The sequence below is a fragment of the Ostrinia furnacalis genome, unplaced genomic scaffold (assembly GCF_004193835.3).
Source record: "Ostrinia furnacalis isolate ACB-3 unplaced genomic scaffold, ASM419383v2 OfSCF5688, whole genome shotgun sequence".
In the NCBI taxonomy this organism is placed as follows: Eukaryota; Metazoa; Arthropoda; class Insecta; order Lepidoptera; family Crambidae; genus Ostrinia; species Ostrinia furnacalis.
In genome coordinates, this window is record NW_021135927.1 from 340,167 (window position 1) to 355,502 (window position 15,336).

The 15,336-nt window shown below is 37.9% G+C and overlaps 1 protein-coding gene across 1 annotated transcript in view; it reads right to left on the bottom strand.

Moving 5' to 3' along the window:
• The window catches only part of LOC114361400 (Kv channel-interacting protein 4-like), a 75,867-nt gene extending 73,874 nt beyond the window's left edge, over positions 1–1,993 (bottom strand). The window contains exon 1 of the mRNA XM_028316401.1: positions 1,955–1,993. Within this exon, the coding sequence (XP_028172202.1) occupies positions 1,955–1,985 (31 nt within the window). The 5' untranslated portion in view covers positions 1,986–1,993. The remainder of the gene's footprint in view (positions 1–1,954) is intronic.
• Positions 1,994–15,336: the final 13,343 nt, after the last annotated feature.

The following is a 15,336-nucleotide window of genomic DNA, read 5'->3' on the forward strand; positions in this document are numbered from 1 at the left end:
CTAGAGAAACGTACTGTTGTGGACTGCCAACCATCTAAGTGATGGGGGTGGAAGTGCTGTCGGGTAGATCGGTGGCGAAAAGTGGCGGCAGGAATAAGTCCGGATAATTCTTCGGAGCACTCCCCGTGATACATGCGATAGAAGATACACAGTGAGGATACATCTCTACGCAGCGCCAAGGGGTCAAGCCGATCCGAAATGTCCTGGCAGTCAACGATTCGAGCTGCTCTCCGTTCAATGAAGAGAGAAGCTGGTATTGGGGCGCACGCACCTGCCCAAAGATGAGAACAGTATTCCATAATTATGAGGCCGAACCTGCGCCTTGTAAAGTTGCAGACGATGGGTTGGAGTGAAATACCGTCTCGATCTATTGAGCACACCTACCTATCAATCCATAAAAAAATCTCGCATTAATATTGAGTTCAAACTTTTTCAATTGAAAGCACTTTCGTTTTGACCTAAATCGGATGATTTTCATTATTCTTTCGCCGCCTGTCGTTTTTATTAATTAATCTCCGTCAGGAAAGAAATTTTTATACAATTTTCTTGTTATTCTGATGAAAAACGATGACAAGCTAAGTTAAGTCCTATCTATATATATAAGGTCAAAACAGATCTAGCGTTTCTTTAAAGATAAAGATATTCATCTATGAAAACATATTACAGAGCAACAATTATAAGCAAATGAAATAAAAATATTTAATATCCTTATACACATAATATTAGGAATTAAATTGTCTCACGTCTGACTGCTTAATTCTTAGATTAACACCTTTGCTGCGGCAGTAACTTTCTAATACTTTCCATTCCTTCGGTACAAGGTCAGTAAACCTGGTATTAAAACTTACATTGTGGCGGCACAAGGCTTAAAGACCTTGTAATATTTAAGATATATTAATATTATTTTTGGCTTCATGTTAATAGATATTGTGTTTTTTTTCTTTGAATATTAATAATAATACATTTATTGACATACACCTGAAGGCGTTCGTGAATAACTTGTTTAGTATAAAAATTATAGCTATATTCAAAATACAAGGCTTATGCACCTTGTGCCGCACTGAAGTAGGGAAGTCTGGTGGGTATTCTAGGGATGTGAAATACAAATATCGATAGTTTAAATTAGGTTTTAATAAAAATTTAAAAAAGTAACAAACAAAGATGTTTTAATAATTTAGTCTAAATATTTTACAAATAAGACATACGTGTATAAATACTTAAATAAGCTATATTTAAAGAAAACATATTATTTAATAACATTTAGTTACAATTTGTTTGTCACGAAAAACAATTATTAAAATGAGCAATAAATCGTGTAGCAAATTAAATTATAATCAATTTGCAGTTTTGATTTTGTTTGTTTCTCTTGACGCCATGTCGACATGTGCGTTTCTTACGAATGCGAGGCAACACTGGCTGCACGAAGCAAGCGTGGGGTGCGGTACCAGGTGCGCAGGGTACAAGGTGCTTCGACCTGGTTTCGCATTGTGAAGACATTTTATTACTTCCGTGCGGTACCAGGTCTAAAAACCTGGTATTAAGGTAGGTACATCATTGGATTATATTTTAAGAATACATCATAGATATATATTCATCACTTTCCTACACCGGACCCAATTGAAGTTATGCCTTTCGCACGACAAGGAAGACTATAATTTTCTTAGCCGCACGGGAAGCGAAACGTACACAAGGTCTATAGACCTGGTTTCGCACTCAACGTGTTAATTGAAACTTAATAAAACTAAGACAAAGATTCAATAAACTCAAAACTTCGACGCTTCCTTCGACGTCATTATCTGTCGAAATTTGACTTAACATTAAAATAACGAAGTACTATTATGATGATGACGTATTACAATAATGAGGTATTACATTAACGAGGTATTATATTAACGAGGTATTATATTAATGAGGTATTACATTAATGAGGTATGAGTATAAATTCGGCACTCACCCGCGGCGTTTTGCTCATCCGAGCGCGACATCGCGACGACTGCTCGAGAGGGTGATATCGATTCGGGATTAGTTTGTTTATTTACGATTCACGCACTGATTGATTAAAATAAAACGCTGGAAATAAAACGTGTGGCTTTTATTTTAATATCAAATAAAATTTTATAAGCAAACAAACAATGTAACACAAATAAATAAAATTATTAATAAAATAATAAAATAAAATAAATAATAACACAAATAAATAGAATTTTATTAAAATAGCTAAGCGTATTTCAGGAGAATTGTAATGTGATTTGTGAGATTTCCATACAAACTCTTTCATAAATATTGAAGCAATTTAACTCTTTGTACTAGTTTTTGCCCGCAGCTTTGCGCAATTTCGTTTTTTAACAGAAAGTTCGTTCACAGAAAGACTTTGTGTGTGTCAAAAACTGGGTCTGGTTTTTGCTTCAATATCGTTTTATCTCTAAACCTCATCTAAATCGGTTTAGTGGTGTATGCGTGTAAAAGGTAACAGACAGTTATTTTTGCATTTATAATAATAGGTACATTTAGTAAGTCGAGTCAAAAGAAGCACCTACAGACAAATGGAGATGCAGAATACAGCTCTAAAAACCTGTACAAGGGTTTTTCTTCCTCACAGGTGAGAAAACCCCTCTAATGGGATCAACGCCCCATAATAACAAAACGTAAAGCTCCAAAACTAAAACCCCTACAAAATAACTCCAGTAACGTTAACCGTCCAGATGTTAATCTAAACAGGTTTATTGATTTAGGTATTAATAACACTCCACGAATAGACGAATTGCTTCTGTACAAATATGACAAATCAATACTTTTACTCGTAATCGCACAACAATTTTATTCAAAAAACTTAAACAATAACTGAAATCGTTAAAATAACGGTATTAAATAACGAAAGGAGACCTTTTTGTTAAGAACTGGTCGTAAATTTAAAAGAAAACAATGGTGTTCGAAATACAAACGCGGTAACAGGTGGTTTTCGGCGCGAAAGGGCGATATACCGCCTCCACGCTCGGGGTTGCACTGGCTGGCCAGACGTCAACTTGCGCGGGAAAGCGCGTGCGTACGCCAAATTTCAGTCTATTCCACTTTGATCACCTGGCTTTGATCACCCAGATGATCAAAGTGGACTTCCAGCGACAATTTAGTGTCCTTTGATCACTTACGGATACGATGCCCTGGATGATCAAAGTAGACTCTAGTTTAATTATTATTTTAGTGTCCTTTGATCACCTACAAACAAATCGCACCTCCTCTGAATAATACATTTTTGTTTTGTAATATTTTTTATTGTTACTTCGATAGTGAGTGTAGTGGAAGTTAATAAAATGAAAGAGTTGACTGTATAAAATTAATTGTCTATTCGGTATAAATTTATTTCGGTATATATTGAGACCGTTTAGTGCAAAGTCGTTGAAGAGAGTGCGTCAGGATCGTGTTCGCTCGCGAACCGAATATTGCTCGTTCGTTCGCCGAACGCTCGCCGCTCCCTCCGGTCACGCCGCCCGCGGGCAATGTCCGTGAGTAGACATTGACATTTTCTAAAAACGGCAACAAACCATTTGGACATGTGTGTGACTATTCAGTGGTGTAATTTATTTATAGGTGATCATAGGAAACTAAAATATTAATTCAACTGGAGTCCACTTTAATCACCCAGGGTATCGTATCCGTGGGTGATCAAAGGACACCAAATGGTCGCTTGAAGTCCACTTTGATCACCTGGGTGATCAAAGCCAGGTGATCAAAGTGGAATATACCCAAATTTCGAATGCGTTCCATTGTGCGTGTATGTAAATTTACGTCTTAACGATATGATAATTAGGGTCTTATTTGCTTGAGGAATCGCCGGCAACTTGTGGCTTATAAATTCTAGAACGACGTATCTTTTAAACCAGCTATTGCGAGTTTGAACTTAATGTTAGTGATGTAAGGTTGAGAATAGATTGTGGGGATGTAAAAGAAATAAGAAACAAAAAATACTAACAGCTATTTTAATGTCCGAGCCATTTGCGACTAACAAATGGACGTTCTGAACCTTAGTGCGTGTGTTTAAGGTCGGTTTTGGAGTGATAACGATAATAGGCACATCTTGAGTAAGATGTTAGACGTGGAGGCGCCTAAATACAAAAGATAAGGCATTGTGGTGGCCTCACTTGTCACGAAGGAAAGTTTGTTTTTGTATGTACGTTTTCATGCCTAAACTACTGAATAATTATGATGACTTTTGATATAGAGATCGATGGAATATGAGAAGAAGATATAGGTAAAATACTGTTATTATTATTTGCATACTATCTTTACGACCGCGGCTTCGCCGCTGTTTTTAGAGTTTTCCCGAAAATTATTCTAATTTTTCTCGCCGTAAAAACCATCTATGGACTTCAAGGAACATTCAAGGTTGACTGGCAGAAAATGCCGAAAGGCATTAAGTCCGCCTTATGTACACCGTTCTATGTGCATATAAGTTTTAAATAAATAAATAAATAAACATTTAAAAAAAAGAATTGTATAAATTAGTCTAGGCGTTGTTTTGCGATTATTTTTTTTATATTATACAGGGTGTTAGGTAAATGGGTATATGAGCCGACACTAGCCCATGTTAACATGGTCATATAAATGGTATAGTGAAGTCAGAAAATGCATATCTTCATTTTAATTATTTTATTTTTCATACAAATCGGATTTTATAAAATTTATTTTGTATGAAATATAAAAAAAATAAAATGATGATATCAAATTTCTGACTTCACAATACCATTTATATGCCCATGTTAACATGGGCTAGTGTAGGCTCATATACCCATTTACCTAACACCCTGTAGACTAGCTTTAGCCCGCGGCTTCACCCGCGTGAAATTAATTTGTCACAGATCGTCATAAATTATAGCCTATATGTTATTCTGGGTCATAAACAATAATACTGTAAAGTTTCATCAAAATCCGTTCAGTAGTTTTTGCGTGTAAGAGTAACAAACATCCAGACAGAGTCTGGCACGGCAGCCTAATAAACAAGCTTCCATCTTTTGGAATCCCTGCTGGCTTATGCAAATGGATCTCCGATTTCCTTGTGGGACGATCAATAAGAGTAGTCCTTGAGGGCTAAACTTCTAGTCAGCAACCTATTGACGCTGGCGTCCCTCAAGGATCGGTGCTGTCTGCAACACTGTTTCTACTGCACATCAATGACCTGCTCAAACCCGGTACCATTGGGTATGCAGATGACACAACAGTGACAGCCAAATATCTTTCCAGCGCAAAAGCCAGCAGGCGTGAGGTCGAGTCTTGTCGCGAGTCCCTTATCGAACGCTTAAATTTGGCCCTTCAGGATGTCTCTGATTGGGGCGATGCCAATCTGGTCCAGTTTAACGCGTCCAAAACACAGGCGTGTCTGTTCTCCGCCAAACGAAGTCCATTTCGTCTGGCTCCAACATTCCGAGGTGTGCCTGTTAAAATCACCGAGCGACTCCAACTTTTGGGTATCGAAATGTCCAGCAAGTTGAACTTTGGCGAGTACATCGAATCCATAGCGAAAACTGCTGCCAAAAAACTTGGTATCCTCTCGAGGGCAAGGCAGTACTTCTCCAATAAGCAAAGGCTGCAGTTATATAAAGCACAGATCCGACCTTGCATGGAATACTGCTGCCACCTCTGGGACGGCTCTGCCAAGAAATATTTGGCTGCTTTGGATTCGGTGGAAAGGCGTGCCAGGAGACTAATCGACAGCCCGACCCTTGTTGAAGCGTCGCTCCAGGAACTTGACCACCGCCGTAAAGTTGCTTCTCTAACGGTTTTCTACAGGCTACACTTCGGAGAATGTGCGAAGGAATTATATAACTTAATTCCACCAGCCCCTTTCCATCACCGGGGAACCAGACGCAGGCTAGCGTACCATCCCTACATTGTCGACATTCCACCAGCTCGCACTAAGCGTTTCGACGACTCGTTTATAATGCGAACAGCTAGGGACTGGAATTCGCTGCCTGCTGCTGTATTTCCTGAACACTATAATCCGGGCGTTTTCAAGGCGAGAGTGAATAGGCACTTACAGGGCAGATATGTACCATCCTAGACTGCATCTCACTTAACATCAGGTGCGATTGCGGTCAAATACCTGCCTTGTCTAGCATAAAAAAAAAAAAAAAAAAAAAGACATCCAAACTTTCGCATTGATAATATTAGTAGGAATTAGTAGGATTTGATTCTATTAAGTAACGGTAAACTCGTATCCGTAGTCCACTTTGTCTAAACTAACCAGTAGTATGAGCTACATTGTACTGTAACATGAAATCACATCGTAGTATGCTACGAGCTACAGTCGTCGTAGTCAGGCCATAGCAGTGCCGCAGTCATACTACGAGCTAATGCGTGACGTAGTATGCTACGAGCAACATGTATGGCAGCGTCGTAGTCAGGCCGTAGCAGTGCGTAGTCATACTACGAGCTAGCGTGTTACGTAGTATGCTACAAGCTACGTGTATGGCAGCGTCGTAGTCAAGCCGTAGCAGTGCCGCAGTCATACTACGAGCTAATGCGTGACGTAGTATGCTACAAGCTACATGTATGGCAGCGTCGTAGTCAGGCCGTAGCAGTTCCGTAGTCATGCTACGAGCTAATGTGTGACGTAGTATGCTACAAGCTACATTTGTATGATAGCGTCGTAGTCACGTCGCGCGTCGTAGTGCTACCGTGGTCATACCAGGCCTGGCTCACTCCGCGCGGTACATCCGATAATTACCTACAGCGAAGCGCCCCGCCGGCGGGTATTATATCAGTCGAGTGTCACGCGCGCGCCCGTCAGGACGCTGGCGTGCGTTGTAGTACCTAATTCTGTGATCAAAGTATTATTTAAAAATGGACCTATAAATGTGAATGCTAATGTGGTTATGCAATAAAAGTATTGAGTATTGAGTATTGACATAAAGAGAAAAAAATATTGTGCGGCGTTCGGGTGTTTAAATTCGAAAAGAAATCTACCGGATTTATCTTTTTTTTCGCTTCCCAAAGATGCTGAAAGGTATGTTGGCCATGTAGGTAATCAATAATAAAATTCTTAGGATAGTATAGGATTCTTCTTTTTTCTGTAATAGTATGTTTAATTTATCTGTCTTATGTTAAAATAGGTATGAATGAAGACATTGTAATAAAACAAGTTTTTTTAATCCTAATTAGGTATATTAGAAATGTTATTTTTACAAAGGTAAAATAACAGTAATACTTACTTACCTACATACGTACCTCATTACAAATAAGTAGATTAATTATTTTTTCACTAGACAGCAACCCTAACAGCGTAAGAAAAGTTCAGAGGCACGCGATAGAAAGAGACAAAACTTGTAGGTGAATAAAATTGTAGGTACGTAGTGCTGTGCGAGCTGAATTCCACTGTATCGCGTCGTAGCAAGACTCGCATTTATTTAAATCGTCTTGCGGAGTAATCCTTCTGTACCTGTACTATTACTTATTCTGTGGTCATACTACCAGCTTCTGAGTGTTACGTAGTATGCTACAGTGTATAATAAAGTCGTAGCACTACTGTAGTCGTGCTACGAGCTACTACGTAATGTCCGTAGCACCGTGTAGTATGCTACAAGTTACAGACAGTGGTGACTGAGTTTGTTGCGGCGCTTCTTCTCAGCACCTGCCAAATGTTGGTCTCGAAGCGCTTGTAGGGCAAAAAGATTATGAGACATGTAGAGGCTCCTTAAGAGCAAAATGACGATTTGTAAGAACTATTTAATAGTCTATACAAATAAAGAAATTTTGACTTTGAGTATGGAAACGTCGTAGCGCTTTCGTAGTCATGCTACGAACTACTACGCAATCTCCGTAGCACGCCGTAGTATGCTACTAGCTACAGAATATCGTAGCTCTGTTTTGGTTCAATATTAATTTGTGTTTCTCATAGATAAGGAATAATAGAATAGAAAATATGAATGAAATGAAATATATTTATTTGCTTCAATCTTGAGTAATACAGTAAGGTGTTCTTAAAATGGTTTGTTCGTCAAAATCTACTTATATAAAAATATGTGTGTAAATTGAAGATTAATAGAACTATTAATTCCCACCTCTCGTTCCCACCACTGCAACTCTTGACTTTGAGGCTTGAAACTTGACCGTCAATAAAAAGTGAAGATTAAGTTAAACATTTGATAAAAAAAAACGAAAATTACAATAATTTACGCAAAAAATAAGAGAATTAAGAATTACTGTAATAATAAACACAATATTACAGGAAAAAATAACAATAATAATGCTACTATTAGTAAAGAATAAACTACAATAGGGTGTTTCTTGTAAGGTGTCAAGCCGAAGGCAGGTGATAGGTGAGGACTAGACCTATCGATTTCACCCCCATGTATGTTCTACGATTTTTCATAGTTTAGAAGTTATCGTTAATTTTGTGATTTTTTCAAATTGTATGACCCAGTAGGCTTTAAATTTATTTATCTCTTTTTTGGGTCGACTTTTCTCAGATTTCTTTTTTTTGACAGATTCCCTATTAATTGCAGATTTTTGAAAAAAATAATCAACTTCCTATCTTTGATGCAAGATACAAAATTTTTGCTAGAAACATAAAAAATATGCTATTAGCGGAACATTCTAAAATTTTCAACTTAAAAGTTAAAAAAAAAAAATTCCATAGGTCCAAAATAATTTTAAAAACTGCGCAGTTTTCTGAACTTTCATAATAACACAAAAAAACATGTACTTAATAGGCCATTATTTTCTGTAATCGCTCCACTAAAGTGGTAAGTCGGAGATTCCGTTACATGTTTTTGACTTTCTTAGGACTAACTAATGATTGCAATTCTCTAAGTTTACGTTACGTAGAACACATTTAAAGACAATAACTGAACAGAACATTTTTTTATCCACAACGAGGAATCTCTTGCCCTTCATCTGACCTGATGGAAACTGATGGATGATCAGCGAGCTTCACTCGGAATCCTAAACCACAGAGGAATTGGCTGTCCTAAATAGGTGGCCTTACCACTAGACCACAGTGGTGGTTGTTAACTTTTAAGTTGAAAATTTTAGAATGTTCCGCTAAAAGCATATTTTTTATGTTTCTAGCAAAAATGTTGTATCTTGCATCAAAGATAGGAAGTTGATTATTTTTTTCAAAAATCTGCAATTAATAGGGAATCTGTCAAAAAAAAGAAATCTGAGAAAAATCGACCCAAAAAAAAGATAAAAAAATTTAAAGCCTACTAGGTCATACAATTTGAAAAAATCACAAAATTAACGATAACTTCTAAACTATGAAAAATCGTAAAACATACATGGGGGTGAAATCGATAGGTCCTCACCTATCACCTGCCTTCGGCTTGACACCTTACAAGAAACACCCTGTATACAGTGTGAGTCACGTTAAAGTGTACATATGAAAATAGATGAAACTAGACCTATTTCTATCGACAAAAAAGAGGTCAAAAATTTTTTGAGATTTATTTCTTATTTTTTATAGATTTTTTTTCTTCCAATTACTTATTGTAAAGAAAACGTAATAACTTTTAAACTAAGCGGATATCCTGATAAAATAAAAACAGTAATAATGCTAAATAACAGGCAATACTAAAAAAAATACATAAAATACACAAAAAATGCCAACAAATAATAAAAAAAAAACTTTTTGAAAAAAATCTGCTTTTAAATTCGTTTTTTTTTGGTTATTTGATAAATTTCTCCAAAAAATGCCCCTATAACAGGTGGTTTTTGTTACTTTGTATTATTTTCTATCGTATTACCTTCGTAAAACCAAAAATGGCATGTCTCTATCCCTATCACAACGTTTGCAATGATCGTTTGAAGAATCTTTTGTCGATAGAAATAGGTCTAGTTTCATCTATTTTCATATGTACACTTTAACGTGACTCACACTGTATTTTACGTATAAAATAAAACTCATGAATTTTAGCAAATAGGCTTTTAAAAAGCACTTTTACACGTCCCAATATTAACCCTACCACTGCTTCAGGACAATAAATGGGCCAGTGCTGAAGAGAAGCAGCGTAAGAATCAATATGAAATATTATTATTATTGTAAACAACAGTATTCTAAACATATCACTATTATTACGAACAGTACAGAACCTTTCCCCGTCCCCTGCGTTCTACAAAACATAAACCCAACAGTTTAAACGTTTGTTGGGAATCATTTGTTCAAATGGAGTTTCAAAACAACTGCACGTTTCCTTGTGTTTTGAATTTGATGGCTTTACTTGGCGGCTAAATACCGGATTAAGCAATCTAATTCAAATTCAACTCATTTTATTCAAATGAATGCTTAAATTTTACAGCTTTGTGCAACAGTTACTGAGTTTATTGCGCTGCTTCATCTCAGCACTGGCCCATTTATTGTCCCGAAGCAGTGATAGGGTTAAAATATAACAAAAAAAGGGCGTTTTAAAAGCCTTTTTTCAAAAATATATGAGTTTTGATAATTTCACATATGAGACAAATAGAAATATCAAAAAAACTGGTTTAAGAATTGAGATTTTAAGCATAATAATGCTCATTCTATGCCTATTTTCGTTTCTGTTCTGAATTATCTTGAATTGATTTAAGGTAATACAAACCGAATTACAGGACCATGAAAGTTGAAAACAATGTTGTAATTATTTCGTGAACAGTGAATCCCGCCCTATGTTGATAGTTGCGACGCGAGCTAAGCTTAATTATGTCGGTCTTAAATTAATTTCGGTGCGCCGCAGTTCGCACGTTAATACTAAGTACACTCCCAGTAACGCGATAAACACAAGTTACCTAGCGTTAATGATGGCTGAATATGCATTAAAAGACAATTTATTTATCATCTGTCATCAGTCAAGAAATGACGTCTGCCCACAAGGTGGACCGACGACCTCATCATGTTAGCAGGAAGGCGCTGGAAGCAAGTCGCTACCGACCGGGCGATGTGACAATCATTGGGGAGGCCTATGTTCAACAGTGGACGTCCTGTGGCTGAAATGAGGATAATGAGTCAAGTGGTTCGAAAGTCAAAAAGGTTGCTATTTTGATACTTACATACGTCTTTTTCATGTTTAAATTTCTGAAAAGGTTAAAGGACTATTTGTACACAGTATGTACAACTTCGGTCGCATGAAAAATAGTTTGAATAATATTTCCCGTTTTCGCAACATTTTTCTTTACTGCTCCGCCCCTATTGGCTGTAAGGTTATGATATATAAAGCCTTCCTCGAATAATTTTTCAAATCGGACCAGTAGTTCCTGAGATTAGCGAGTTCAAGAAAACAAACAAACTTTTATTTATAATTATTAGTAAGATTCATAATATACCAACGTCGACTATAGTAGTCCTACTTCCTTAACCCATCTGCTCCCTTAACCCATCAAGCACTCTGACTCTGTACACTGTCCTGAAGCACTACAGCACAATGTAATGTAATCCAATCCAAAGCAAGCAGAGCTGTGTGCGGAGCGATCCATTATAGCGGATCCCACCCGACGCGAAAGGGTTAATCGTGTTTTGTTTTTTTTGTGGATTTTTTCTGTAGGCACTTATGTCAACGCGGACGAGAAAAAAAATATCCAGAACCTTCCCCTGGATAAAAATTTATCCAGAGTCCCTTCGATCCTGGCTACACAGGAGTTGCAGAGGTGGGAACGAGAGGTGGGAATAGTCCCGAATCCCTCTCTTCCACTGGACTACAGAGATGTAAATATGTATAAAAACGAAAGGTCACTGATTGACTGACTCACTCATCACGAAATCTTAGAAACTACAAGTGCTAGGAGTCTCTTTTGCATGGGGGTTCCTTTTAGAACGTAAGTGCTCACTAAGACGGGATTTTGCAAAATTCAAACCCTAAGGGGGTAAAACGGGATCCACGTGTACGAAGTCGCGGGCGGTCGCTAGTCAACTATAAATTCAAATTAATTATTAGTATGTACTCATAGGTCCTTTTCAGGGCACAAACGCGTCCCCATACAATACACAAACAAAGCATTATTACCCAACATAATAATAATAATAGTGCAGATTTATTATGAATACGAAATGCAGGCCGATATCGAAGTATAAATCAGGCGGGATGCGCCGCCAGGGGGCGCTACGTCACTGATAAGGCGCGTGATAACGCACTGGGAGGGACCTGTCACAGGGTGGTTTGTTTATTCATACTGTTGTTTATACAGCGTGTAGCTTTATTCCTTTGACATTCATATTTTGTATACATAATAATATGTCACCGTATTCACAATTTAATTGTATAATTAACAACCGAGTTGATCATCCGAAATTGAGATGGACTCAATAATCAATGAGTTGACAGATGTGATATTTTTTTTAAACACATTACATGTTTACAATTTTTCCATTCATTATGATTTTATAATTTATATTATTTTGATCACAATCTGTCGAACTATTTTAATAAATATTCCACCAAGGGTTTCCCTGTTTAGTCCATCTTGTGGCTAGAAAGAGGGTCAGTTTAGTTTAGTATTCAAAGATCAGCGTTAACTACAAAACCTCCAAATTATTAGTACATATTTACTTTAATCCGGGTCCCGAAATTATCATTTAATCCCCCGATCCCTATAACCGAAAATTATCGATATTATACTCAGAAATATGGCTCTATCGAGTTGGAACGGCTTTAACACATGAATATTCAGCAGGCGGCTTAATTAACTTGCCTTAATTACAAATTATGAAAATTATAAATAGGTACGACGAATAATTTAAGCATTGTTTGTATAGTAGTGTGGACAGGCCCCGCACTCGGTGGACCGATGATCTGGTGAAGGTAGGTTTGCCACTTTGCCAGGTTCAAAAACACAAAAGCCGGACTCTGTGCTTCATTTGTGATGCGTGCGCTTGATATTATTCTGTGGCTCCGACTTTCAACTGGTGTGACAGCCACATAAATAGCCTAACAAAAGCCGGACAGGCCGGACAAGACCGTAAAAAGCCAGACATGTCCGGACATGGTCATGTCCTAGGGTTGCCAGGTGTCCGGCTTTAGCCGGCTAAAGCCGGACACCTGGCAACCCTAGGTGAAGGTCACGGTAAGTGCCTGCATGCGGGCAGCGCTGGACCGGTCTTTGTGGCAATCGAACGAACCAGTAGTTTTTCAATACTGACTAGTTTATTGCATTTCACAGTGTAGGAGTAGTTTTCTTTTTATCTACAACGAGGAAGCGCTTGGCTTGTATCTCACCTGATGGTAAGTGATGATCAGGCCGAAGGTGGAAGCGAGCTTCACCCGGAATCCTGGCGGAGGAACTGGCTATCTTACCTCTAACTGCCGGAACACAACAATGCTGTTAACATTGTTGTTATGGCGACAGACTTAGGTAAGATGGTGGTAGCTAGCCAGGCGGACTTAGAACAAGCCCTACCACCAACTAAACCGAACAAAAAAATCTGCCCTCACTGGGAATCGAACCCGGGACCTCTGCGTCTGAAGCACGTGGTCTTACCACTAGACCACAGAGGCGGTTTCTACAAGTGCTAGGAGTCTCGAATTTTGAATGGGGGTTCCTTTTAGAACGTAGGTGCTCACTAAGACGGGATTTAAAAAAATCTAACTAAGGGGTTAAAACGGGGTCCACGCGTACGAAGTCGCGGGCGGCCGCTAGTTGGATATTAAAGTCTATAAAGATGTTAAGTATCTATCACAATGGCTTCATACAGCGCAGTTGGCAGCGAGTGAATGAGGCGAGTGAAGCGCGACTCATACGGCATTGTGGCGGCCGATAAACATAATATGGGGTGGGGCCTCAGTTGCAGCGTGTGGGCACAATATATCATGCGGTATAATGAAGGTCATAATATTGGGTTAGGTGTAGGTGGCGTTGCTCCGAGCATTTTTTGCATAATTTTTAATATTTGTTACGGATAAACTTTGGCATTTACACGTATACGTCGAGCGAATAAGTTCTGCAAAGAAATACATATTTTATACAGGGTGACTTTGAAATCGTTGGCATCCTTTTAATATAAGACTACTCGTGATACATAGCACATTCCATAAATATGAGACAAATCCAATGAATTAAAATTTGAATATTTGAAGTCTTATACAGACGACAGCACATCAATCTTCATACTGTGACATCTTATTTCGATGTATTAAGTGTTATATTGCAACAAAATGTATAGGATTATGTGCTGTTGACTGTACAATAGTTTTAAACTCTTTATAAGAACACACTAATACAAATACATTTGCAGTAGTTAAAGTTAAAGTAAGGCTACCAGCTTAAAACTAGTCTAAGTGCGATTATTTGTATTTGTAATACGAATTTGAAATTGAGCCCGCTCTCAGTGAGCCCCCGCCCTGCTAATGTGCGTGCCATCGATCACAAACGTATTGCCCGACACCGGGCTACTTACGCCTGACTCGTATTGATGGGATCCGCTCGAATTATACGGGAAAAATAATGGCGCGGTATCATTCATAGAGATCCTATTGTGGGTATGGGTAGCGACAAATTATTGGTAAAGCCACTCATTTAAAATAATAATAAATAAAATAAAAGTTTATTTAACAACTAACATTTTACATTGCTTACATTGCATTGTTGTACATACATTTCCTTAAAGACCCGTTTAATGCTAAGGTTGTACCGACATACGCTTCATTTCTTTTGGCTTGGCTTTCCTTTCTTAATATGGTTTTGTATCCAAAAGGTGCCAACGGAAAGCTATTTTTATTTTGTTTATCCATTGTACTGGATTAAATTTGTAAAAAATAGGCAGGACAAATGAAAATAAATAATGAAGAATATTTAAAGTTTGTATTGCAAAAGCGACTAATAGTCCCGTTAACCCCTGTAATTAAATATACTTGTGTTAGGAGTGAGTTTCACAATAATTCAGCGGCGATAGGGTTCGAATACCTACCCTGGAGGCAATTGGTAGTCTTACACTGATACCGTTGGATACAGATCAGCGTTAAAAAGATAAATAGATTGGCTATTACTGTCGCCAAAGATCAACACAGGTAGAATATAAGTACTTTATTGCACACCAAAACTTACGACACATAAGAGAAATACCAAATCGAAACGGCACAATGTTGTAGGTAGGTTTTACAACATAAATGTATTATCAGTGTGGTGGTACATAAAACTAAGCGACAGCGCACACTGGGCGACAAATCGCGGCGACAGACGCGGCCACAAAACGCCCGTCATTTCATATAGCTTGACGTCGTGACAGAGTAATGCTGGGTTGCACCATCTTACTGTAACTTTGACAAACGTCAAAAATCTGTCAAACTCCATACAAAAAGCACCGGTTATCGTTATAGTTACCGTGAAAGTTAGATTGTCCAACTCAGCCTTAGAGTCGCGACGACAGCTAATAGATGACCTATA